General features: G+C 39.6%; 1 protein-coding gene across 1 annotated transcript; it reads right to left on the minus strand.

The window, feature by feature from the left end:
* Nucleotides 1-950: 950 nt before the first annotated feature.
* On the minus strand, nucleotides 951-21,735 carry LOC149847103 (uncharacterized). The gene is made up of 5 exons (XM_089998297.1): nucleotides 21,529-21,735; nucleotides 20,916-21,169; nucleotides 20,582-20,793; nucleotides 13,657-13,924; nucleotides 951-1,383 (listed from the first exon to the last, which is right to left on the minus strand). The coding sequence occupies exons 1-5, from the start codon at nucleotides 21,617-21,619 to the stop codon at nucleotides 1,090-1,092; spliced, it is 1,119 nt and encodes a 372-aa protein (XP_089854423.1). The 5' UTR covers nucleotides 21,620-21,735; the 3' UTR covers nucleotides 951-1,089.
* Nucleotides 21,736-25,967: the final 4,232 nt, after the last annotated feature.

Genomic DNA, 25,967 nt, shown 5'->3' on the forward strand with positions numbered 1-25,967 from the left:
TGTGAGTCCCTATCTTTTCTCTTTCTATTACGAGTTCCTACCCTACTTGTCTCACTCTCGCTCTTTCTTTCTAAGGGTTTATCCCTTCAACATTCGGTGAATTAGACCCTACTTGGGTCTAACCTTGGTTTGTGCGATCTAGTGTGGCAACAAGACTCAACCATCTTAAACTCATTTGTGGAACCTGGCCAACTTCGAACAACTCAGCTCCATACCAGACCTCACTATACCTAGACCAACTCTTGTAAGTCGTTAGAACCCTTGCCTTGAGCCAAAACCAAGCCTAAAACCCCCCTAAACTAAATTTTGTCTTAAACCTATTTTTTGACGAAGCTTGTTTTTTGTCAAACTTCCCTAGGTCACCCAACCAAAACCATAAATTCCTTGAGCTGAAAATTGGACCCAACATTTCTCAACATATTTAGTTTAAACCCTCCAAAAATTCTGATTTTATCATATCTTAATACTGATACATTATTTTTTTAAGTAAAGTCTGTTTTGACCAAACCTAATCCAGCCTACAAAACCTTAACCCGACCTGCCACTTGCCCGAATCAGTTTTCCTAAAATACTAAGCTTTGACCCGGAAATTTTAGCCAGGTGTGAAATCATCTCTTCAAATTTAAGATTTTTTTCTCCATACCGTCTGAGTGTACATAATTTTCTACAACTTATCTGAAAATTAGAAACCTGTCACCCGAAATTGACTTTGACCTAAACATAGACCTAACTAAGCCTTCTAAAATCTAACCCTAAGTCCCAGCCATACATCAATTGTGGGCTTAGATGTTTTTAACAGATATTGCAACAACCATGATCAACAAAGAAAAAGTATCGATAATAGCTGGCAGGAGAGCCACTTGATGATGAGGTATTGAACGGTAATAGAGCAAACACCAACTTATATATATATATATATATATATATATATATATATATATAGAGAGAGAGAGAGAGAGAGAGGTTGCCAGAGTACTAATATAAGATCAATCATACAGACGCAGTCTTTAGGAAAAGAAAAAGGAAAAGAAACAGATTGGAGCACTGAACCATGGACATGGCCAACTCAGCCTCAAAGACAGTAGAAGATTATTCTCCCAGCAAAAGCGCCTTCAAAATTGCACTGCTGAAACCATCTTTGAACATGAACAGATGGCCTGCACCTTTGACCTCGTGATAGTGGACCCAAGGAAGCTTTTCAGAAACGTAGTGCTGAAGAGTTACAGGAACCAGCCCATCCTCATCCCCATGCCAAAGGTGAACAGAGGCTTCATTGTTGGGAAATGGGTTATCGATATCCATCGGATCAAATTCCCACCTTCCAAAACCAACATTCATGTCACGAATGATAGAAACATAAACACCCTGTTGTCTAACTTGTTCCTGAAAATTCAGACCATAAAGGAAAAGATAAGCGTTACAGAAAGAAAAGGAGGTACCACTTGCAAAAAATAAACGATTTCAAGCATAGCATACAGTAAGCATCAGGTGGTTATACCCTCGTACAGTAAGCATAGCAGTTGAACAATTCTGTAGGAAAATTGTACCTACATGTTAAGTGTGTCACAATATGACAGCACATTAAACAGAATGCCACAAACATCGATGTTCAAAAACACACAGATGGACAACATGAAGCGAATGAACTGAAGGTTCAAACGGTCAAATCTAAGAACCTGTACGAGCGATGACTATATGGAGCTACAAAAAGTCTGTACTTATCTAGTCAAACAACGCATTGCTGTAATATCTTCACAAGAAATGTGAAATATATAGAAAGGAAAAGAATAAGCAGAAGAGTTCCAAGGATTTAACCACTGACAGGGCAACCACAAATTGTTGACAGTGAAAAAGTGAAAAGTTTACATTTGTTAAGCTGTAAGGCGACCACCTCCAGTAGAATGGGTTAAGGTCTCACTGTGTAGTATAATTCGTCATCATTGGCAAATCAACTACACGATCAGCAATCAGAGGTTCGCTATTCCACCATAGGATAGATTAAAGATCTTGAGAATCAGCATAGGATGGCACTGTATTCTTCAAGGTCTCAGTGATTCTCAGCTTGTTATTCTATAATTTTCAAGGATTGATCAAGTTAAATTGATCCATTGGTTGCTAGAGGAAAGAATTGCCCATGTAATTGATTGGCAGTTTTACAAGAATAAGGGTGATATACAAGATTGCACAAACTATCGTGGTATAAAACTCATGAGTCATACTATAAAACTTTGGGAGAGGGTGATTGAGTATAGGTTGAGGACGGTTGTCATGATATCGGAGAATCAATTTGGTTTTATGCCTGGAATATCAACTATGGAAGCTATACATCTTCTTAGACAACTTATTAAGAGATATAGAAAAAGGAACAAAGATTTACATATGGTTTTTATTGATTTGGAGAAGGCATACGATAGAGATGTTCTCTGGTGGACAATGATGAAGAAAGGTGTTTCTCTCAAGTACATTAGTATAATTAAAAATATGTACGAAGAAGTAGTAACCAATGTCCACACTTGTGGAGGGGTGACAACCAATTTTCCTATAACGGTTGGGTTACATCAAGGATCTGCATTAAGCCATTTCCTATTTGCTATAGTGATGGATGAGCTTACGAGATCAATTCAAGAAAATGTGCCGTGTTGTATGTTGTTTGTTGATGATATTGTTTGGATTGATGAGTCTAAAGCTGGGGTTAATGCTAAGTTAGAATTATGGAGACAGACATTGGAAGCAAGAGGTTTTAAGTTGAGTAAGAGTAAGACAGAATATATGAAATGTCGGTTTAGTAAGCAACGAAGTAGTGATGGGAGTGTAGTGAAGCTTGGTGAGCAAGAAATACCGATGGATGACTGTTTCAAATATTTGGGATTGCGGTTGAAGGGAAAGTTTTATAGGATGACAATTAGGCCGCTTTACTATATGGTACGGAATGTTGGGCTGCCAAGAGACATCATATTCAAAAAATGAGTGTAGCTGAGATGCGTATGCTTAGATGGATGTGTGGAAATACAATAAAAGATAAGATTCAAAATGAGGAGACACGTAAGAAGGTAGGCATTGCATCCATTGAAAATAAGATGAGAGAGAATCGTTTACGGTGGTTTGGACATATTCGGCGAAGGCCTAATGATGCTCCAGTTAGAAGTATGGAGAAATGAGAAAATATATTAGTTAAAAGAGGTCGGGGTAGGCCTAAGAAGACTTGGATGGAGATGATAGGAAAGGATATGAATGTTTTGAACCTCACCGAAGACATGACATTGGATAGAAATGATTGGAGAAGGATTCATGTGGAAGACCCAGAATGATTTTCTTTTTTGGTTCATATCGCCGACCCCAATTGTTTTGGGATGAAAGCGTAGTTGTTGTTGTTTGTTGTTGTATTGATAGGCAGTTTTACAGGCGTTCCTGGTCAAACGATTGGATTGTACATGGATCCCTGGGAATTGTAACTATATTGCTCTTTGAAATTATAATGCTCATCAATTGGCAAAATTGGGGGCCCAATGTTTTAACCGAATGTAGAACACCACCACCAGAGTGTTTTCCTAGTTCTGCAGATTTGTAAATCTATTGTACTACTGGTAAGGGCAGGTCAAACCCCAGCTTGATTATCCAAAAGAAAAGTTGGATGGCAGCTATGTGCATAGCCACTACTAATATATTGCATATCCTTACAAAAAAGCATTCCCAGATAAAGCTAACTGAGAAAGGTTATACAATTCCACTTTGTGTCGTGAATTTTCAATAAAACAACACATATGACATGATCCTTCAAAAGATGGCATTTTGTTGCTTACCCATACAAATGTAGAAGCTCCCCCTAGTGAGATTTAAAGCAATAATATGAAGGGAACTATTGCTGAACAACATTCTTAAGCAACACTCAGATTTCCATATTCATAGATGCACCAAAACACATAAGGGAAACTAAAAGGAATTTAAAGTTTTAAACAAAATATGACATGATCAGCACATAGTAATGAAAATGTGGCACTTGGGTAACGGGGTTAACCAATCTTAAAGATCCATTGTAGAGGTTAATAGTTGATCCCTCTCATTATCATGACAGCATGATAGGAATAAAAATAGGGCGTGTACAGGTTGAATCAACACTTAAACAAGTCATGAGTCAAGCCCATCTGGACAGGAATGGATTCAGTTTGTCAATCAGTTTTCCAAAGACATCTCATAGTGCCCAACCAGGGACTATACGCAAAGTCAGTTGGTCAAGCAATTTCCACCGAGCAAGATTTGGAAGACTTGGAAATTTTTAATAGACTGTTCATACGGTTAACAAAAAAATACTTTTTGTACCTAGACCAATGTCCAATCAATCAAATTTTGATAATCTTATCCAAAAATACTTTCAACAACTAGTCCAGTGTAAAAATAATAAAAGAAGAATTTACAAATACCTGCCCAACTGTTGCCCAATTAACAAATACATGCCTAATCATTGAAATATTACAAATGGCCGCCTGAGCTTAAAAATTAATTCTCAAACACACGCCTGATGTAACTCTTTGACCCTGGTCAAATACTGTTTACCCATTGTAAAATGACATATTTACCCTGTCTAGGTCCCTTTCATCATCATCCCCTTCTCTCTTATGGGGTAAAACAAGAGTTCCAACGCAAATTTAGCCACCAGAGACTCACCATCAAAGCCAGGCCAAGCCACCGTACATCTTGTTGCTGGAGTGCACACACTGGAACCATGCCGGAGTCCCTTCTCCCTCTGCCTCAACCAATTTCACCAGCCATCTTTCATATTTGGGACTGAGCAACTCATTGAGTTTTTTCCATGTTCAGGACTAAGAAACTGGTTGAGTTTTTTTCAGAGTTACCGGAAGCTTCTTAGGTAGGTGGGAAGTGTGCTTCCCAAGAACTCGTTTAGAAAGCGCAATTTTTTTCGCTTTCGAAACTTCATGGGAATCTCGATTCCCCCATGCTTTTTCTATACTTCCCATACACATTATTCATGCTTTATATATGCTTTTCTCACGTTTCTTTTCATGTTTTCCATGTGCTTTCTCTCATGCTTTCACTCACTTTTTGATATGGTCCAAATTCTGAAGGACCCTGCTACGGATCCATTGCCTCAGTCAAACAAAGCAGATCCCAGTGTGGAACACCTCAACCCACATCCATTGGCCCAAATGGATCTAAGTATCACATACTCATATCCAGATCTATATTCACAAAACTAAGGGACTTGGATGAATTCAATTGATGCTACATATTCATATGTTGAAGACCTTGTACAAGTTGTGAAGGACCCAAATCCAAGTTCAGTGGTCCAAGCACTTGACATGGTCCTAGTAGAACCCAGATCCAATTCGGTGTTGGAAGGAGCGAAGCATGAGGAAATTGGATCCCATTTGGAAGGACCCGGATCCAAGGAGGCCAATGAGGACCAGCTGGCCCTTGTGGGGCCCAACTAGAGTGTCAACCTCCCCTATTTTGGGACTTAGAAGGTCGTGTGGAAGGAGTTATTGGTAGCTGGAATTAGGTCTCCTAATTGTGGCTAAGTCAAAGTAGAGCTCCCTAAGTTTGGCTAAGTCCAAATATGACTTACCTACTTTTGACTCTTAGTTAAGTAGGCTTTTCCTAAGTTAGATTTTATTTACTTCTGGTGTTGTAGCTTGTGTGGGGTGATAATGAACCTCCTTTTGCCTATATATAGGCTACCTAATGTACCTTGAAGGGATATGAAAATGGATATGAATTGAAATTGAAAGATTGCCTCACTCTGAAAATTTGTCCCTCTTCTCTCTCTATTTCACGCCTAGCACTTTCTCTCTATCTCTCTCTTCTACCTCAAGTCTCTCTCCCTCTCTCTCTCACTTACCTCTATACCGTTGAAGATCATGTCGTGAAGCTCTTAGACTTGGCTGATGTCCAAGTCCAAGCTTCAACTAGCATTGGTGAACTCTCAAAGACTTGGCTGGCCCATTTGGACAAACCCTGGTGAACTCGACCCCTTGCAGACTCTCAGCCTTTCCTAAGCCATGGACTACCCTAGACATCCCAAGTAAGTCCGACCAAGCCTTCCCTTAAGCCTAGACCAACCCTTGACCTCTCCCCAATTTGTTGAACCCAAGCCCTAGTTCAGATTTTGTTTGTTGTAATCAGCAGAATTTGACCCGACTTGCCTTAATCATATCTCCCCAACCAAACCTAGTTTAAGCCTAAGCCCTAGGTCCACCCACGTGTCCCCATTCAATCCACCAAAAACCAGATTTTTCCTCTATCCCAATGAGGAGAAATAAATCTTACAATCATACCTGTTTTTGCCAAATCTTAGTCAAAACCCAAAACCCATTTTTCCTATTCCCGTATTTTTATCTCCCCAACCCTGACAAGTCAGACCTTCAAATTTTACCGGAACCCTTCCCTACCTATCCTAAGACTTGCCCTAAATTTTTATAATTCTGATGCAGCACAGACTCGGGTCCGGTCCCTACAGAATGACCCAAGAGGTGGATTGGATTTGCACAAATGGAATCGATGATCGGATCCAAGTGGTGGATCGGATCGGATCCAATCCAGTTCACTGAACCGAGGCACGGAGATGTCCTGTTCGTACCTACCTCGGGCGAGCACGAAGGGCACGAGTGAGACGCCCCAGATCCAGTAGCAATCAGCCTTTGGATCGGGTCCAAGGACTGGACCCGAGAACCAGATCCAGGCCGACATTATTAATACCCTGTCTAGGGTTTCGTGGGAAGGGAGGAGATGGGAATTAACGCAGCCGCTCTTTTCTTTTTTTTGGGTTCCCTGTAGCTTTTCTTTCTTTTCAGCAGCCTTTGTCATTCCTTTTGGTTTTCTTTATTACTTCCTGTCAGTACATTATTGCTTTTGTCAATACTTCCTTTCTTTATTATTGTTTCTTTTTGTTTCTTTGCTGTTTCATGTCAGTTTTTTGCAGCCTTTCTCCCCATTGTTTGTCTCAGCCTACAGCATGCTATTGGCATTTTGTTTATTCCAGCATTTTGTTTATTCCCTATTAGCTATTGTTTTCTTTACTATTATCATTATCAGTTTGCACGTCATCAGCCTGTTAATACGTTGTTGCTCGGATCCATTGATCTGAGCCTTTCCTCTTCTACGTGCAATTGGATATCGAGTATTGCACAGTCGTGGGTTGACAGGACCTTTCCAACGTCAACCTGTAGCGTGACAGCGTCGGTTCATTCACTGATTAAGAAGCAATCACGTCAGCAACCTTTTCGTGAATACTTTCGGCATTTCCTGCTGCATCAAATGGTATCAGAGCCCAGCCCCTCCTCCTTCGTCAATGGCATGACGCAAGAGGCGAGGAACGGTCCTACGAACGGAAAGGCACAAGAGAAGATCATAAAGTGGATGCTCAACATGGTGACGGAGATACAAGAAGATATGCTACACCTAGAAAATGAGATAGCTGGTTTGTCGAAGCGTATGGATGGAATCGAAGATCGGCTGGCTGTCCTAGAATCGACGATGGAGACGCACCCAACGTCCACATTGAAAACGAGTGGTGGATTGAGCATCGATGTGGTTGGCCACCCGAGTGCGGTGACAGTCGACCCATGCCCAGCGAACCTCCAACTGTCGAGCGTGCCATCAGAGTCCATCGAAGCGAACCTGCACAGGGATGCCCAATGCACGATGCTCCAGCAAGAAGCATATGCAATATTTGATAATCAGTTTAAGAGTCGCCTTTTGCATCAAAAATTGTTTCAACCATTCAGTGACCAGCAGCAACAACAATTGCAAGAGGACTCACCAAGAATTCTCCAAAATTCGAGACTTGACCCACCTGACCAAACATTTATGAAGGTTTACAAATCAGGCTGTGTTGGGCGATCACTAGACATTGCTCGGTTTAGCAGCTATCATGAGTTTTGACTCCGTTTGGGATTGCTTTTGGAAACAAGATCTTGGATGGGTATTCCTCTATGAACGGTGTGCAGAGCCACTATGCATCCGGGGGAGATATAGTGAAGTTTTCAGAAGGTGGTCCGGTTTTTTGTAAGCATGCTTGTATTGTTGGTATTCTAGCCAAACCCTTAAGACCGCGTGCTGGAGGGACAGAAATTCAGCCTGTGCCTCCATGGGGTGACATAGCAGATGGCACAGACGGATAATTTCAAAACAAATCTACAGGCTTTGATTTGGAGTCATCTAGGAATATAGATACATGTTGCCTATCATCAATATGTCTGATTTATATGCATATCGTGGTGACAACAAGTCGTCAGAGCCGACTTCTTCCCAACCAGGGGAGAATGATGCAGAGCAGACTCGGGTCCGGTCCCTACAGAATGACCCAAGAGGTGGATTGGATTTGCACAAATGGAATCGATGATCGGATCCAAGTGGTGGATCGGATCAGATCCAAGTAGTGGATCCGATCCAGTTCACTGAACTGAGGCACGGAGATGTCCTGTTCGTACCTACCTTGGGCGAGCACGAAGGGCACGAGTCAGACACCCCAGATCCAGTAGCAATCAGCCTTTGGATCGGGTCCAATGACTGGACCCGAGAACCAGATTCAGGCCGACATTATTAATACCCTGTCTAGGGTTTCGTGGGAAGGGGGGAGATGGGAATTAACGCAACCGCTCTTTTCTTTTCTTTTCTTTTGGGTTCCTTGTAGCTTTTTTTTCTTTTCAGCAGCCTTTGTCATTCCTTTTGGTTTTCTTTATTACTTCATGTCAGTCCATTATTGCTTTTGTCAGTACTTCCTTTCTTTATTATTGTTTCTTTGTTGTTTCACATCAGTTTTTTGCCGTCTTTCTCCCTATTGTTTGTCTCAGCCTACAGCAGGCTATTGGCATTTTGTTTATTCCAGCATTCTGTTTATTCCCTATTAGCTATTGTTTTCTTTACTATTATCATTATCAGTTTGCACGTCATCAGCCTGTTAATACGTTGTTGCTCGGATCCATTGATCCGAGCCTTTCCTCTTCTACGTGCAATTGGATATCGAGTATTGCACAGTCGTGCGTTGACAGGACCTTTCCAACGTCAACCTGTAGCGTGACAGTGTCGGTTCATTCGCTGACTAAGAAGCAATCACGTCGACAACCTTTTCGTGAATACTTTCGGCATTTCCCGCTGCATCAAATTCTCTGTACAGTATTTTGAGAGACTTGATCTTTCACTCAAGGTATGTTAGAATCCAGTCTGAAAACCTGCAACTAGAAAACTCACAACTTGACATGATTGTATCTCTCAGAATACAGAACCTATAACCCTGAGATTTTAACCCAAAGTTAGCCCTAGGTGTCCAGAACCTCCCCATAAAATTTCAACATTTTATCTATTGTAGATTAAAAGTTCTGAATTTTTTCCCAACCTCTATCAGAACAGCCTTAAAAAAACCATGTTTTCTAACCTAGCCAACCTACCTAAACCTAGGCTTGAACCCAAACCTACCCTGTGTGCCCAGGCACGTAACACTTCCCATGTGCTTTTTCTAAATTGGTAACCATCATTGTTAGATTTTAATAAAAATTTAATTCTATTATTGAAAAATCATGAAATATAAAACTAATCAATTTTATTTTAGTTTTTATTTGCTTTTTGTTCGATTCGTATTCAGTCCTCATATTTCTTCTTTTTTATTCCTGTTTCGCTTTCAAATTGATACTTCGTTTATCGCTTCCTATAAAAGATTTCAATCTTAGTGGTCACAGGTGTTAGGCGGAGCCTAGGCGATGAACCTTTAAAAAGACCTAGGCGGTACCCAAAATAAATAAAAAATAAAAAAAATATAATAAGAAACGTGTATACAACATAAAATCAATCAATAATAAGCAATAGACAAATAATATATTGTTGAACACTGTAAAACAATTATATTACATAACCTTAACTTGCTCAAACAAATTAAGAATAAATTAACAATTGAATAAACAAACCATACAACTAACAATGTGAATGAACAATACACAAAAAATAAAATCATTTATACAAAAAAATTAACAACAACAATAGACAAATAATGTCTTCTTCTTCTCAATAATAGACATAATACAAGCAATAGACAAATAATATGTCTTCTTATTCTTCTCAACAATAGACATAATACAAGCAATAGACAAATAACATGTCTTAGCTTTTTTCTTCTCCTCCTCCCTGAAGAAGAAAACAAATGATGTCTTCAAAAAAAAAAAAAAAAACTTAAGCAGTGACAGCCTAGGTAACCTAGACGGCAATATAGGGCCCCACCGCCTAGATCTCTTCGCCCAGGCGGTGGGGCAGTGCCTAGGTCGCCTAGGTGTCGCCTTTGACAACTAAGATTCCAATATGGACCATCTTAAGAACCCCAACTCATCTAATCCAGGACAGAGTTTCGAGAACCTTGACCTAGATATGCAACCTAAGTCTATAGCTTAAGATTAAACTAGAAATCCTGAGAAAAAACCCAGAGGCACCAAGGAATTGAGGGCCCTGTTGGCAGGAATTCATTCCAAGAAATGAAGATGCATCTTCTGCTTGGAGGGGATTCTTTTGTTCTGCATGAAGGGGAGAAGATAAATCCAGAAGATAAAGCAGAAAAAGTCCAATATGATGTATTAGACAAGGTCAAAGGGATAGCTCAAGGGGGCGGGGCTGGGTTTATTTTGGAAGAGCTAGAAAAATCCAATGTTTCCTTAAGACAGATACAACAAAAATTCTTGGAGAATGAAGCAAATTTGAGAAATTACAAACAAGCTCATAGACAAAAAAGTCAATATGTCCCTGTCAGAAAGATTTAGTTCTCTAATGTACTAGAGACAGTGATCCCAAAGGTCAGAACTTTATCTTCCCAGTCCAGTGAATATAAGGATCGAGTTCGAAATCAGGAAGAATTGAGAAATGTGAGTCGTTAGGTGAAAAGAACTAAGGGAGAGAGAAGATTCAGGACTTTGTCCTGAGTCAAGACACACAACCTTTGGGTCTCACCTCTCGAAAGTTCGCTAAATTCAATGGAACAAAAAATCCTTAAGACTCATGTCACCCTGTTCTTAGATGCCTGTTTAGACTATCTGAAGAACAACTGAATCCTGATTCGATGGTTCCCGAAGAGTCTTGAGGAAAAAGCTCTGTCTTGATTTTCAACCTTGGATGTTCATTAGATCAGACAATTTCAAACCCTCATGAACATGTTTATTAAGAGACTCTGGTTTTAAGTGAATGTCCTGTCGATGATCAGTCAACTCTATGATCTCAAGCAGAAGAAAGATGAGGATGCTCAAGACTTCATCAACCGATGGAGATCATTATACTACCATTCGAAGGACCCTATCATAGAGTCTCATGCCATCACTCTTATTATGAACAACTTTAACCAGCCGTTGAAGGGGCTCCAGACCACACAAAAGTATGATACATTTGTGGAGCTCATAGACACAGCCAACTGAATAAAGTCAAATCACAATTAATGTATGATGGTTTCCTGGTCAATGTTGAGAATAACAAGGACTCTGGGATCAAAAAGTCAGATCCCAAGAATCAGGTCAGCAATGTAAACCCAAAGAAAGACAAAAAACAGTCTGGATCGTCTCAGAACTAGAATCAACAAAAGCCCCAATTGGAATCCTAATTGGTCACGGGAAGGTTCACTTAGTCTCTCACTGAGGTCATGGAATCCTTGCTAATAGCCTGAATGATCAAGTTATCAAAGGTTCCTAACCCTCCTTCAGTTAAGGGAAAGGATCCTACCAAATTCAGCAAGTTCCATCAGACTGTAGGACATGATACTGAGAAATGTATTACTCTCAAACACATCATTCAAGATCTCCTAGACAAAGGGGACCTCAAGCTCACAGGAAACAAAGAGCAAACAACAGGAAACAACAAACTAAGTATTTATACCCACTTGTTCCTTGATCATGAACAAACAAACAATTTAGAGGTAGTTGAATCTACCGATCACAAGGAACAATCACAACGATTCTCAGACCATAGGCAATCACATATTATGATACTCCCTTAAGTCTTTGTCAGCCAAGAGGATAGAAGTGAGTACCAAACAGTTCTGAAGTGGACCATCGTGTCAGTTGTCAAGGTGGGACAGACAATGCAAAAAAAATAGAATTATGCCGTGTACCTGGACCAGTCCACAGGAGAGATCTTTGAACCAACTAAACAAGGTGGTGGTTAGCAAAAAAGGTCAAGGGCACTACCTTCCATCACCATCCCCTCGGATCGGGCTCCAACCAAAAGGGTCGACCACCCCACCCAGTCCGAACAGATTTATCAACTAGAGCACCAAAGAAAAGGAGCTCTCCTCCTCCCCCATCAATTGGGATTCTGTACACAGCAAACACCTGAAGCAGAAATTCTGACTGCTCTCGTTGGGGCAGATCCTGCGAAGAACGGACAGTACGATATCAAAAGTCACTTGTCCAAAATCACAATGCCTATCACCATATTGAAACTTATCAGGGTGTCAGCCGAGCACTGAACAACACTCAAAGACATCCTAAACAAGGTGAAAGTCCCTCTAGGCACAAAAACAGAAAGTTTGGCAGCACTAGTATCCTAGGTCATGACCCAGATGCCCATAATATTCTCAGAGGATGACTCGCCTAAGCTTGTTTTCCCTCACACCAAGGCCCTACACATTACTATCCAGATCAAAGGATTCTTTATTCCCAATTGTCTGGTGGATGATGGTGGAGATTTGAATAAATGTCCCTACATTATTACTCGAAAGCTTAACATTACCCGGTTAGAATTAGGAGACCACTGCATACAAATTAGTGGTTATGACAGGAATGTCACCATGGCTCTAAGGACAATAATATTGGATGTGGAGATCGGTCCAATCTCCAACTAGACCCTATTCCATGTGGTAGCCTGGCTTCTCGCTTCTGCTTCCCGTATCATTTTCGGCTTCTGCTTCCTATTCTGACAACCTTAATTCTTTTCATCTCCTTTTGATATATATGTGTGTGTGAGAGAGAGAGAGAGGCAAGCAAAGTGCAGCAAGATGGCAATCAAAATCTTATGGTGACCAAGGGGCAGAGAAGTCTTCAATGAGTTGTTGATGCAATGAAAAGTGGTGAACAAAGAGCATTGAGTAAAGGGTAGTGATTCGCCTATGGGTAAACTACAGAAGAAGTTCTGCGACAATGAAATGGAGGCAAATCTCTAGTCATTATATTGTAGAAACCTCATTTTAGCTCATGGGAGGGAAGGAGATTTTCACAATAAAATTTTCAGCTGACTACAAAATCAGTCCAAAGAATCAAGGTGTGTCCAAGTCTTAACCCTCTGGTTACATGTGAATGATAAGAGATTATGTAAAACCATTTTACATTTTTTTTAGGGTAATGATTTTGTATCTCAAACTGATTATATATGACACATTACTATCAATGTTGTGGATAGAAATACTATATCAATCATGAATTGTATTTTATATCTTTTGCAATAGTTTCTCCAATAACTTCTACCATAAATCATGTTGATAAAAGAATCACACAAGATAAGAGACAATCAGCCAGCCTATGCACTTCCTTTCAAGTATGTGATTAAACAATTGTCAAATTACCATCAGTCACTACATGGATAAGTGAAAATTTAATCAGTGGTGTAAAAAAAATACTGCAAATTCTCTGAAACCAAAGGATTCAATTGAAAAAGTATATTTTAACATCTAAAAATACATACCTCATAAAAATTTTTGTTAAACCCAAGCTTGTGTATTAATTCCATATCTTGGGAGCTAAAAATTCTAGTATCGTGAGATGCAACGCTAGAAGCAGGGAACCATCTTTGAGTCATCCACCAATACGTCAACCAAGGAGCATAGTGAGCAACCCGAAGGGCCCACTGATCCTGTAACAGCTGCTTGTCATAAGCTTCTCTTGATAGATTAGAAGGAAAACCAGGCCACCAATAGTTGACAAGTGGAGCAATTAGTCCTGCTCCGGCTATCCTATTATCATTCAATTTTGAAACATTAGTCATTCTTACAGTGAAAAGCACAAGATTATCATAACCTACAAATCCATGAAAATTAGCGTACTATGTACCTCTCTATACAAATATAACCTGGCATATTTGACAAGAATAGACAGGCATTATATCACCAGCTTATTTCCAGATAGACACAATAATTATTGTCGATACCGAGAGGATTAACAATTAAATACAAAATATTTCTCTTGCCAAACAAAACTGTTGAGAATATAGGTGGTTTTAAGTAAAGTTATTTTACATTAAGATGCTATTTGTAATTTAGGTTTTAGAATGGGGCTTTATTGTAATTATGTCTTTAAGCCTCTCTCTATTTAACATAGAGAGAGGCCCTAATATCGATAAGTTATTGGAGGTTTTCTGTGCAGCCGTCTCTCTCTCTCTCTCTCTCTCTCTCTCTCTCTCTCTCTCTCTCTCTCTCTCTCTCTCTCTCTCTCTCTCTCTCTTATCTCTCTCTAGGACTCGAGTTAGGTTTCTACATGGTATCAAAGCCATCGCCGATCGTGGGAGCGTGATCGAGTGTGATCAAAACTCGGCGTGGGAGCGTGATCGTGGGAGCCTCATCGACTGTTACGTGGGAGTGTGATAGAGTCTGATCAAGGCTCCCACGATTGTGGAGGCCATTGTGATCGTGATCAAACTCCGATCCAATGAGTAAAATAAATCAATAGAGCGATCAGGTCAGCGATGTGATTTTTTTTTATCTGATGACAGATCTGGTCATGTTGTGGGTTCGTAGATGCTTGCTGTGGGTTCATCGCCTCCTGTTTTTTATTGTTCGTGACTACCTACTGCTTCGGTGGTCGTTCCTGCCGTCAGTCTAGTGACTATCTGTTGAAAATGTGATTGCTGATTGGTAAGTTTACATATGGTTGCGGCCCTGGTTTTTGGTTATTTTGATATAGCTGCTGTGGGAAATTGACTGCTGTTGGTACAATTTCCACTGAAAAAGGTCGTGGCTTCCTGCTTATTTTTGGGTAGCAATCCAACACGTGGTGGTGTTGCTCGAAAAAAAAAATATGAATGACTTAGTGCCGAATTGTATATTTCTGGGGAGCTGCCCCTGTTATGAAGAAACAAATTACTGCTGCATATGCAGAAGTCATGTTAGTAGTTAGTCACTGAAGTGCTGAATCATATTTCTGTTTGTGGGTTGCTGCTCACTATTGTCGTGGGGATTTTTGTTGTTCGTGAGTGAGCAACTGCTGATTGGAATTTCAGTTGGCGTGTGAGTGTAACACACGGTTGTTTATCCTGTTTAGTTTGGGGATTGTCCTGTTTTTCTTGAAATTTCAGTTGGCGTGTGAGTGTAACACACAGTTGTTTCCCCCTGGTTAGTTTGGACATTGTCCAGTTTTTCTTTAACCAGAAGTATGGCTGAAACTTCGAAATATGATTCAAAATTGGAACATATGGGAGAATATAAGGCATTTGCCAATCCATTTTCGTACGGTTCGTCTGTAAGGCTAAATGAAACTAACTATGCCAGGTGGTCCAGAACATTTATGATGTCAGTATCTGGACATCGTAGAAAACATATCTTGTTGGAAGATGATCCCACTGAAAAGGTGGGAAAATATGTTACCTGGGATGAAGATAATGACATAGTTATGTCATGGATTATGAATAGTGTCGAACCCCATATTGCAGATGGTTTAATTTATTACAATACAGCCAAACAGATGTGGGACAATCTTCGAGATACATACTCACAAGAGACTAATGTGAGTCGTATCCTACAAGTCGAACAGGAAATATACAATTTACAGCAGGGAGATCAAACCTTGGCCCAGTACTATGCCTCCGTAAAAGCTGCGTTTGAAAGACTTAATGCTCACAGACCTCTATGTTGTTCGAAACAAAAAGATCATCAAGAATAAACTATGGTTGCTAGGTTTCTTACAGGTTTATCTTCAGAATTTTTTGTTGCAAAAGTACAAATGTTGACTGGTTCGGATGTACCTACTCTTGCTGAGGCATATAACCGTCTAAGCAGACTTGCGATATCTCTTCCACATTCTCAGCCTGTGACTCAGTCATCTGCCTTAGTTGTCTCCTCTGGTTATGGACGTGGAAATCTTCAGAACATCAGAGGACGAGGTCGCGGACGAGGTGTGGGAGGCAGAGGAAAGCTTCAATGTACATTCTGTGGAAAATCTGGACATTTAGAAGATCGTTGCTGGGATAAGCATTGCCGACCAACCTCTTCTTCATCAAAGTCATATGTTCCTAGAGCTAATACTACTTCTCTCGAGGCAACAAAGACACAAGAAAATATCTCTGCAAGTGACAGTAGTATAACCCTCAGTCGTGCTGAATATGATGAGCTGATAGCTCTTCGTCCTTTGAGTTCTACCTCTCCTGTGGCTGGTGTTGCCTATTCAACCGGAAATCTTCTTCATCCGACTGACAGTAAGTGGATTATTGATTCCGGTGCATCCAGACATTTGTGTGGAAATTCACTTGTTTTTTCAGATCTAAAGGATATTAAGGCTCAACTTGGAGTCTCATTAGCCGATGGGAGTACCTCCCCGGTTGTTGGTCAGGGAAATATTTCTATATCCTCCTCATTACAGTTGAAAAATGCTCTACATGCTCCAAAATTTCCTCAAAGTTTACTTTCTGTGAGTTGTCTTATAAAAGAACAAAACTGTAGAGTAATATTTGATCCAATGGGTTGTCATTTTCAGGATTTGCTGACGGGGAAGAAGATTGGTGGAGGCTATGAAGAAAAAGGAATCTACTACTTACATCATCCAATGGGTACTGTTCATGCTGCAGTGGAACATTCATTTAGTCCTGTTCAGTGGCATCGTCGTCTTGGTCATCCTTCATTGTCAAAGCTTCGTTCGGTCTTTCCTCAGATTCCCTCCACCACATCATTTCAGTGTGAAGCATGTCAGCTGGGCAAGCATCATCGAAGTTCGTTTCCTTCGAGTCAGAGTCAGTCTAGTAATAAAGTCTTTGAACTTCTTCATGCAGATGTATGGGGTCCTAGTAAGATTCTTACTAGGACTCAGTGTCGATACTATTTAGTTATTATTGATGATTTCTCTAAGTTATCATGGGTGTTTTTAATAAAGGAACGATCTGATGTTCCAAATATTATCAAATCTTTAATTCTTGAAATAAAAACTCAATTTGAATCTAGTGTCAAGATTGTTCGCACTGATAATGCTCTCGAGTTTAAATCAAAAAGTCTGTTACAGTTTTACCAAGATAATGGCATCCAACCACAAACTTCTTGTGCCTATTCATCTCAACAAAATGGGGTGGCTGAGCGAAAACATCGTCACCTACTTGATGTTGCCAGGACCATTATGATTCAATCAAATGTTCCTGCGTTATACTGGGGAGATGCAATTACAACTGCTTGCTATCTGATCAACCGCATGCCTTCCTCTTCTGTGGGTGATCAAATTCCAATTCATATCCTAAAACCAAATACCCCTCTCTTCTCCATCTCGCCCAAAGTGTTTGGATGTGTTTGTTTTGTACACAAACTTGGCCCTGACCGTGATAAATTAGCTGCTCAAGCCACAAAATGCATATTTATTGGTTACCCCAAAAATCAAAAGGGATATCGATGTTATGATCCTACTTCTCGCCGAGAGTATGTCAGTGCGGATGCATCTTTCTTGGAATCCACTCCATATTACTCTAATACCGGTTCCCCGCTGCAGGTTGATCCAGCTGAGTCATGTCCATTACCTATACCTCCTTTTCCCTTGGAATCCGTGCCCTCATTCCCGAACCACACTTCATCCTCTTCCAGATTTCATAATCCTCCATTGGTTTATGTGCGTAGAGATCCACCTCCGCAAGTGCCTCCATCTTCCTCTTCCCCTGAGGTAAGTTCTACTGACAATATTGATCTTCTTGATGATGATAACAGGCTGATTGCTCTACGAAAGGGGACACGACAATGTACTTTATATCCCATGTCTCATTTTGTCTCAGAAGCCAGAATTGGAAATCGGTTGAAATCTTTTATTTCAGCTTTATCTGCTGAAGTTATTCCTCTGAACTATCAGCAAGCAGAGCGTGATACTCGCTGGAAGATGGCTATGCAAGAAGAAATGGATGCCTTAATATCTCAGCATACTTGGGATCTAGTTGATTCCCCAGCAGATGCTGACATTGTTGGATGTAAATGGGTATATACGATAAAGTACAAATCGGATGGTTCAATTGAACGGTACAAGGCCAGATTAGTAGCCAAGGGCTATACTCAGACATATGGTATTGATTTCTTTGAAACTTTTTCTCCTGTTGCACGGATGGGTACCATTCGTCTTGTTCTCTCAGTAGCTGTGCAACATGGTTGGAACCTGTACCAATTAGATGTGAAAAATGCATTTCTATATGGGGACCTATCTGAGACTGTTTACATGCAACAACCTCCTGGATTCGAGGTTGAGGGGGAGTGCCAGAAGGTGTGTAGATTGAAAAAGGCAATTTATGGCTTGAAACAAAGTCCTCGAGCATGGTTTCAGAAGTTGTTTGAAGTGATGTCAGGTTTTGGTTTTAATAGGTCAGCAGCAGATCATACACTATTCATAAAGAAAACGAGCTCTGGCATAGTTGTTATGGTGGTATATGTGGATGACATCATTCTTACAGGTGATGATGTGAAAGCTATTGAAGCCACAAAGGCTCATCTTCAAAAACACTTTGTTACAAAAGACCTTGGTTCACTCAGGTATTTTCTGGGTATAGAAGTTGCCAGGAGCAGTGAAGGGATGGTTTTGTCTCAACAGAAGTATGTTCTTGACTTATTAAAGGAAACAGGAATGTTGGGAGCTAAACCAGCAAATATTCCCATGGACCATAAAGTTCAGTTGTTTGAAGAAGGGTCAAAACTGGTTGATAGCAAAAGCTATCGCTCCCTAGTTGGGAAACTACTGTATGTAACTGTGACCAGGCCTGATATTGCTTTAGCAGTAAGTAAAGTCAGTCAGTTTATGGACAAACCAACTGAGGTACACTGGAATGCAGCTATTATGATTCTCAGATATCTAAAATCTTCTCCTGGAAAGGGGTTATTGTTCAAGAAAGGTGGAACTCTGGATATAGTGGCCTATTCTGATGCTGACTATGCAGGATCTATAGTAGATAGAAAATCTACCACAGGATTTTGTGTGTTCCTGGGAGACAACTTGATCTCTTGGAGAAGTAAGAAGCAAAATGTGGTTTCTAGGTCGAGTGCAGAATCAGAATATCGGGCTATGGCCCAAACAGCTGCTGAATTGATGTGGGTTCGTATTGTTCTTCTTGATCTCCAGGTGAAGGTTTTCTCTCCCATGACCATGATGTGCGATAACAAAGCTGCAACATATATAGCGAACAATCCTGTATTTCATGAGAGAACAAAGCACATTGAGGTTGATTGCCACTATGTAAGGGATATGGTTCAAGCGGGTCATATCACTACCCAATATCTAAAGTCGGAAGACCAAGTTGCAGATATGTTCACAAAACCTCTTGCCAGACCAAATTTTTCAAAATGTTGTGACAAGCTGAGCATGATTGATATCTATGCTCCAGCTTGAGGGGGAGTGTTGAGAATATAGGTGGTTTTAAGTAAAGTTATTTTACATTAAGATGCTATTTCTAATTTAGGTTTTAGAATGGGGCTTTATTGTAATTATGTCTTTAAGCCTCTCTCTATTTAACATAGAGAGAGGCCCTAATATCGATAAGTTATTGGAGGTTTTCTGTGCAGCCGTCTCTCTCTCTCTCTCTCTCTCTCTCTCTCTCTCTCTCTCTCTCTCTCTCTCTCTCTCTCTCTCTCTCTCTCTCATCTCTCTCTAGGCCTCGAGTTAGGTTTCTACAAAAACAATGTACAAGACTTCTTCTAGAGATGTAAGCTTCATAGTTAGGAGGAATTGCAAACCGCACTAAAAGAATAAAGCAATATTTGATCTTCAGGGGAGACCATGTGTGCATTCATTATGACACTATTGGTTTCCATCATTGTCACAGACATCAGCGATATTTTCAAAATATCGCAATATTATCACTGTATTTTCAGTGTGCATTCATTATAACACTATTGGTTTCCATCATTGTCACAGACATCAGCGATATTTTCAAAATATCGCAATATTATCGCTGTATTTTCAGTGAATGATAATATAGGTAAAATATCGCTATATTTTGAAAATATTGCCAATTTGATAATATAGTGATATTATCACGAGAATATCTCAATATTCTCATGATATTCTCACGATATTATCAATTGTTTTTACTGTTTTTATTTATTTTTAAATCTTAAAGATTATCAATAGTTTCTTTTATTATATATGTATTTTTTGTATAAACATGATATTTTTGTACTTATTTTTGTTATTTCTTATATTTTTTAAGCACCAAAATTTATCACCAAACCTATAATATCGTGAGAAATAGCCTCACCGAGATATAGTCGATACCGATATTTGTGACTATGGTTTGCATAGCAACGAACCTCATAAGCACCATAGCAGCATTTAGAAGGTCATTTCTTAACAATGCTAAGAGTGTAAGTGTGCCATAAGCAGTTTTCTTACTAAATTAATATAACTCAATAGCTCAAGAGCTAGATGTGGATGAATAACATGGAACCAAGTACCTATGAGATATGTACTTAAGACAACTCCACACATCATGGCCTCCCATGGAGAATCCAACAACATAGAACCTTGATCCCAACTGCAACTGATCTGCGAGTTCTTGGATGTCAAAAGCTTTGCTCTTGATTGACTCAGTTGGGTTTGGATCGCTCTCTCCATATCCTGCTCTGTCATAAGACAGTAAGTACACCCCCAATTCCTCCAAAACATCCTGAAATCCCACACGCATTTATTCATTTCAATCCGAATCAGTTACATGGAAATATCATGTACTACTAGAAGATAAAAAAAAAAGTAAAAAACTAAACAAGAAAATAATCAAAATGCTCATACCGGAGACACGGGCAAGGTATGGTAACGACATGAATCGAAGCCATGAACGAAAACAATCTTATATTTTGCTTCTGTTTTAGGAACACCAGCTTCTTTGTAAGCCAGAAACCTCCCATCTCTGAGTTTAATTCTAGGTGAAGTCACAGGAGGGCCATTTGGAGACCCACATATTTTAGGGGGAGGTGGCTTGATGACTTGATATCCCCATGCTAGAAATCCAACTAACACCACAATGAGAATCTTTGACAAGATACCTGAAGTTATCCATTTCACATCAAATTCACAATCAAGAAGGGAATAAGAAAATGAAACGCCAACTATGACTCTGAAGCGGAATAAAAAATCAAAATTCGAACAATCATTGGGGCTACAGGAACAAGAAGGATAGAGAGTAAAATGAAAATAAGAATAAGGAAAAATGAATTGGGTACTGAAGTATTGTAACTCTAAAGCTAATATGCAAACAAAAATCCAACAAAAATAACCATTCATATTCCGAAAAAGAATAATGCAGAAAAAGAATAAGATGAAGTCAATGAACTATGCATCCAGACATTCACCGCCGAAATGAGGTAAGAAAACAAAGAAAGAGTGGAAGCAAAAGAAGACCCACCTGAGGGAAATCGAAAATTAGATCCTTGCTTTAATTTCCTGGTGTGAGCCCTCGCTGATGCAGCCGATATCTTCCGATGGGCAACCGCCATCTTCTGATACTCTTACCCTGTTTTTTGGGAACCCCAACAACAGAGAAATGCTTGAAAATTTTGATACTGAGAGAGAGAGAGAGAACGCGGTGAGATCTATAGCTCCTTGAGCACCGGACAGATTGAATTTCTGCTGCGCTGTTTGGATGCCCTCTAGTCTGTAAAACTACCAAACAGACCCTTCGCTTTTCCATTACTCCAAGAGCCTCAGTGCCGTATGACATGGCCAAAGACTCACTTTTCTAGTAGGATTGTAGTTGCAAACGGGCTGGGTCCATATAAACCAATCCCCATCTGACGGTTAGGTTCATAAGGGTTTGGAGATATCTCAATCTATCCATCAAGATTTTAGGCTTGAAGCACTCTTGCATTATAGGCCTGGAAAGTTGGCAATGAACCCAAGCCCTCCATGGGCCAAGTCGCGCCTCTATTTATATCACAAGTAAACGACCAAGTTGTACTGGGAGTTTACTCGAATGAACAAGTGCACAGTGCATGTTATCAAGCTAGCCAATTCTTCAGTGTTGGCTGCACCGACTTCTATGAAGTTAGGACCAGTTTTAGCTCAATTCCAACATTTAAATTCCAGTCCCAAAGGGATTTGGCGTAGTGGGATGGGGGCCTAGGCTGCTAGACTAGCAGTCTAGGTTCAAATCTAATGAGTCACCCCTTGCACAAGCCGAAGCGTGGTGACTCCCTTGGAGCAAGGGGTAAGCTCACGGAGTTTTATGCTACCAGGACAGTGATCCTAAGTATGGCAGGGAAAGCCAACGCGGTTGGGTCTCTGATCCTGGGGCTGTTTCTCCATGTAAATATTGAAAAAAACATTTAATTTCCAAAAGTCTTTTTTAAAATATAATTTCTTCACAAAAAAACAAACATGTTTTCTTGTCACTTAGAAGTTTCAAACTCATTGCGGTCCCATGTTGAGGTGTAGAGAACGGTGTAGTCGAGTCAGTGCTAATCTCCAGATTTTCTATCTTTTTTTTCTTAATTTTAAGTTTTGAAATTGACAGGAAGCCTACTTTACTATAAGCAATTGCCCTCATTTTTTGTTCACTTGATGAAGTTAACATGCACAAAGTTAAGACCGTGATTAGGTCATAGGATTAATTTTGTCACTAGAAAAAAGTTTTATAAGAGTCTTATGGTTCTTTTATTTATTTTGTTACCACTTGTGAGCATAAGAACTTGGCTGAGGTTCTCCTCGAGCGTTGAGATGGAGGTAGGCAATGGGTCGGCCAGCCTGCCAAGGGACCTGTAAAGCTTTAAAATTTTAACTCAAAAATACAGTACTATTTTTTAAAGAAAGTGAATGATATCACGACTGATCTGGGGTCATGTTTCAATCAAACTAAGCTCTAGGAAGTCAGCTTGTATGCAACATTAGTGTATACTAGCTTACTAGAATTAGGTTTAACAAAGAGACAACCAAAGACAAAAATCATTTATTAAAGAAAAAGAAACATACAGTGAAAACAAACATTTCATTTTGGTTCTGATTACAAATTTTGAACGGTGGGTCTGGATCCAATATATATATATATATATATAACATACGAGTCTAGCCTGGGTGAATCAGTTGGAGGGTTTAGCCTAGGCGGGTTCATGAAGACTTAGGATGGAAAATAATGCTTTGTAATGGGATAAGGGTCATTTAGTATGGACTCAGGTGACTATTTATATTGGGCCATTTGCATGTCCTGATCCCAAGTTAGCCTTATTCACTAGAAACTGAGTTAGAAGGGTTAGCTTCCATATTGAATGGGATTGATCTTGGAGGTGACACCACTATGACCATGTTTGACAGGGATGATTACAATAATTATGAAGGTTTTAATAATCTCATATCTGATATTGATTCTATTGGTTTTTATGATGATAGTGAACGTTTACCACCACCACCACCTCTTGAAATTTAGAGTTTAGAGAATAGAATTAGATATCAAGATTTGATTAGACTCCTTAGTCGTAACAGGGAGGTACAAGCTGCATTTAAGGTCTGGCTAGGTTTGTTTATATGCCAAAGCTCCAAATGTGAACACAAAGTATACTCGCATGCAAGGAGCAAGGCACTTTCGCAAAAGAATCAGTTGTGTAAGGTTGGTTAACACTTAAGACACATTTTTGAGTCATGAGAGAAAAAATCTTTTTCATAAAATCCCACAAGAGCATGCAAATGTATTTCAAAGCATTTTTAGCAAAGACTTAATTCAAACAATACTTTCTCTGCAAAATGACATCCTCCAAATATTTTTATCAAAAACTAGTGATTTCAAGCTTTCTAACCAAATAAAAACCACTTTGATCTGCCATCGAAGTGAAAAATTATGAGTGAAACAAGTTTAAGTCTTGAAAAATAGTTTTGGGAAGAAGGACCCACTTTCAATGCATTTTTTACCAACCAAATTACACTTTTCACCCAAAATGAACTTATAGAGGAAGGTAGCTTTCAAATGCTTTGAACCACTTGTTTATGGCCAAAATATCATAGTGGTACACAAGTTTGAGATATATGTCAACATGCATTAAGCTTATTGACACATATATGTCATCATGCCTTATATATATACATACATATATGTATATATATATATATGCATATATATATGTCGACAGGACTAAAGCCTGTGGACAGATAATGTTGACAGGCTTGAAACCTATTGATATGTGTTGACAGGTCTTAATACCGTTGATAGATATATGTCGACAAGCTTGTGTTTTCCACCCATTTTGGTTGTTTCTTGCGTGGGAAGAGCATGGGGGACCTCGAGTCTGTAAATAGGATTTCTGATGTGGTCCAAGTTGTGAGGAACCATGATCCAGCTTTAAGAGTCCAAATCTTGCAAACTTATCCAAGTATAATTGATCTGAATTCGAGATCCAAGATTTATTTGATGCAAGCCAACCTCAATCTGCAACCACATCACCAATGTGAGACCCACCCTTTGGTACCTTCTTTAATGGAGACATTGAATGCAAGTGGGGACCCACAAGGAAAGTCCTTACTAGAAAGCCATGGAAGGATGTGTGGGCCCCACCCATTGGGTGCCCTAACCATTTTAATGGCTTTGGTGAACTGTGCAACCCTATTGAAGTCTCTCCCTAATGATCTTGGGAAAGACCAAGTGATGCCTTGTGGAATGGGTTCTACCTTAAGTGAGTCCAAGGAGATTCTATCTATGACTTGTGGAATGGGTTCTACCTTAAGTGAGTCCAAGGAGATTCTATCTAGGGTGTGAGTAGGTTCTATATAGGCTTAGACTTTTCTAATTAATTATGCTTTGTAATTTATGTAGCTTTAATGTGGCCTCTCAAGCCTATATAAGGGGCTCTATTTAATGTGTTGGGTATAATATGATGAATGAATTCTCTCTTAAATTGTCTCACTCTATTCTCTTTCTTCTCTCTAGTTAAAGTCTCCCATCTCTTGTGGATGTCTCACTCTCTCTTTCCTTACCCATGTGAGTCCATACCCTTTAACTCATTTACCCTTTTTAAAGGCTCTTTCTTATCCGCTAAAGGTGCTTTAGACCTTGCTTAGGTCTAAAGTACTTTAAGTGCAAAGTATTGATTATCTCTACTTTTGGTTTATTTGCACTGCATCAACATCTTGGAGGACTCGACCTAATTTGCCCTTAAACATGGAATCTTGGCCAACTCAAATGGACCTGACCTTCCATTAGCCTTACAACCTTCATCCTAAGCATGTAAGTCGTTGGAACCTTTCTCCTAAGCCCCACTTAAGCCGTAACCCCTCCTAAGGCCAAACCAATCCAGAATTTGTTTTCTGACATAGCTGAATTTTTGTCAAACTTGCATGAGTTTCCCAACCCAAATCGTTAGTCATTTTGGGTCTAAAACTTTAACCCAAATACCCTTAAGATACCTATATTAGACAAGCTAAAATTTAGAATTTTATCATATCTTTGTACGCAGATATTAATTTTATAAATCGGGTTTGTTTTACCTAAACTCAATCCTGCTTGCAGAAAACCCAATCATGACCTACAACTTGTTTGATTTTTAATTTCTAAAATACAAGTACCCAACTCATTAAAGTGTCTAGATTCATATCCTAATTTTTTGGATTTTTCTATCACACCATTTGGTCATAACCAAGCTACCCTATTATCTGAATTGACTTTTGACCTGACCTAGAACCTAACCTAGCCACCTAAGCTCTAAACCTTGAACCTAGGAACATTGGAATACATTACTTTTCTACTCTCCTTTTAAACCATCTTCTCCCATCATTGAGCTTCTAAAGCTTCAAAAAGGCTCTCGATTGTTCATTTATCCCTTCAGTAAATCAAGAGAAGTTTAAGAAACCTTCTCTTTTGGGCTT

The sequence above is a fragment of the Nuphar pumila genome, chromosome 2, assembly GCF_984573655.1.
Source record: "Nuphar pumila chromosome 2, dmNupPumi1.hap1.1, whole genome shotgun sequence".
Lineage (NCBI taxonomy): Eukaryota > Viridiplantae > Streptophyta > Magnoliopsida > Nymphaeales > Nymphaeaceae > Nuphar > Nuphar pumila.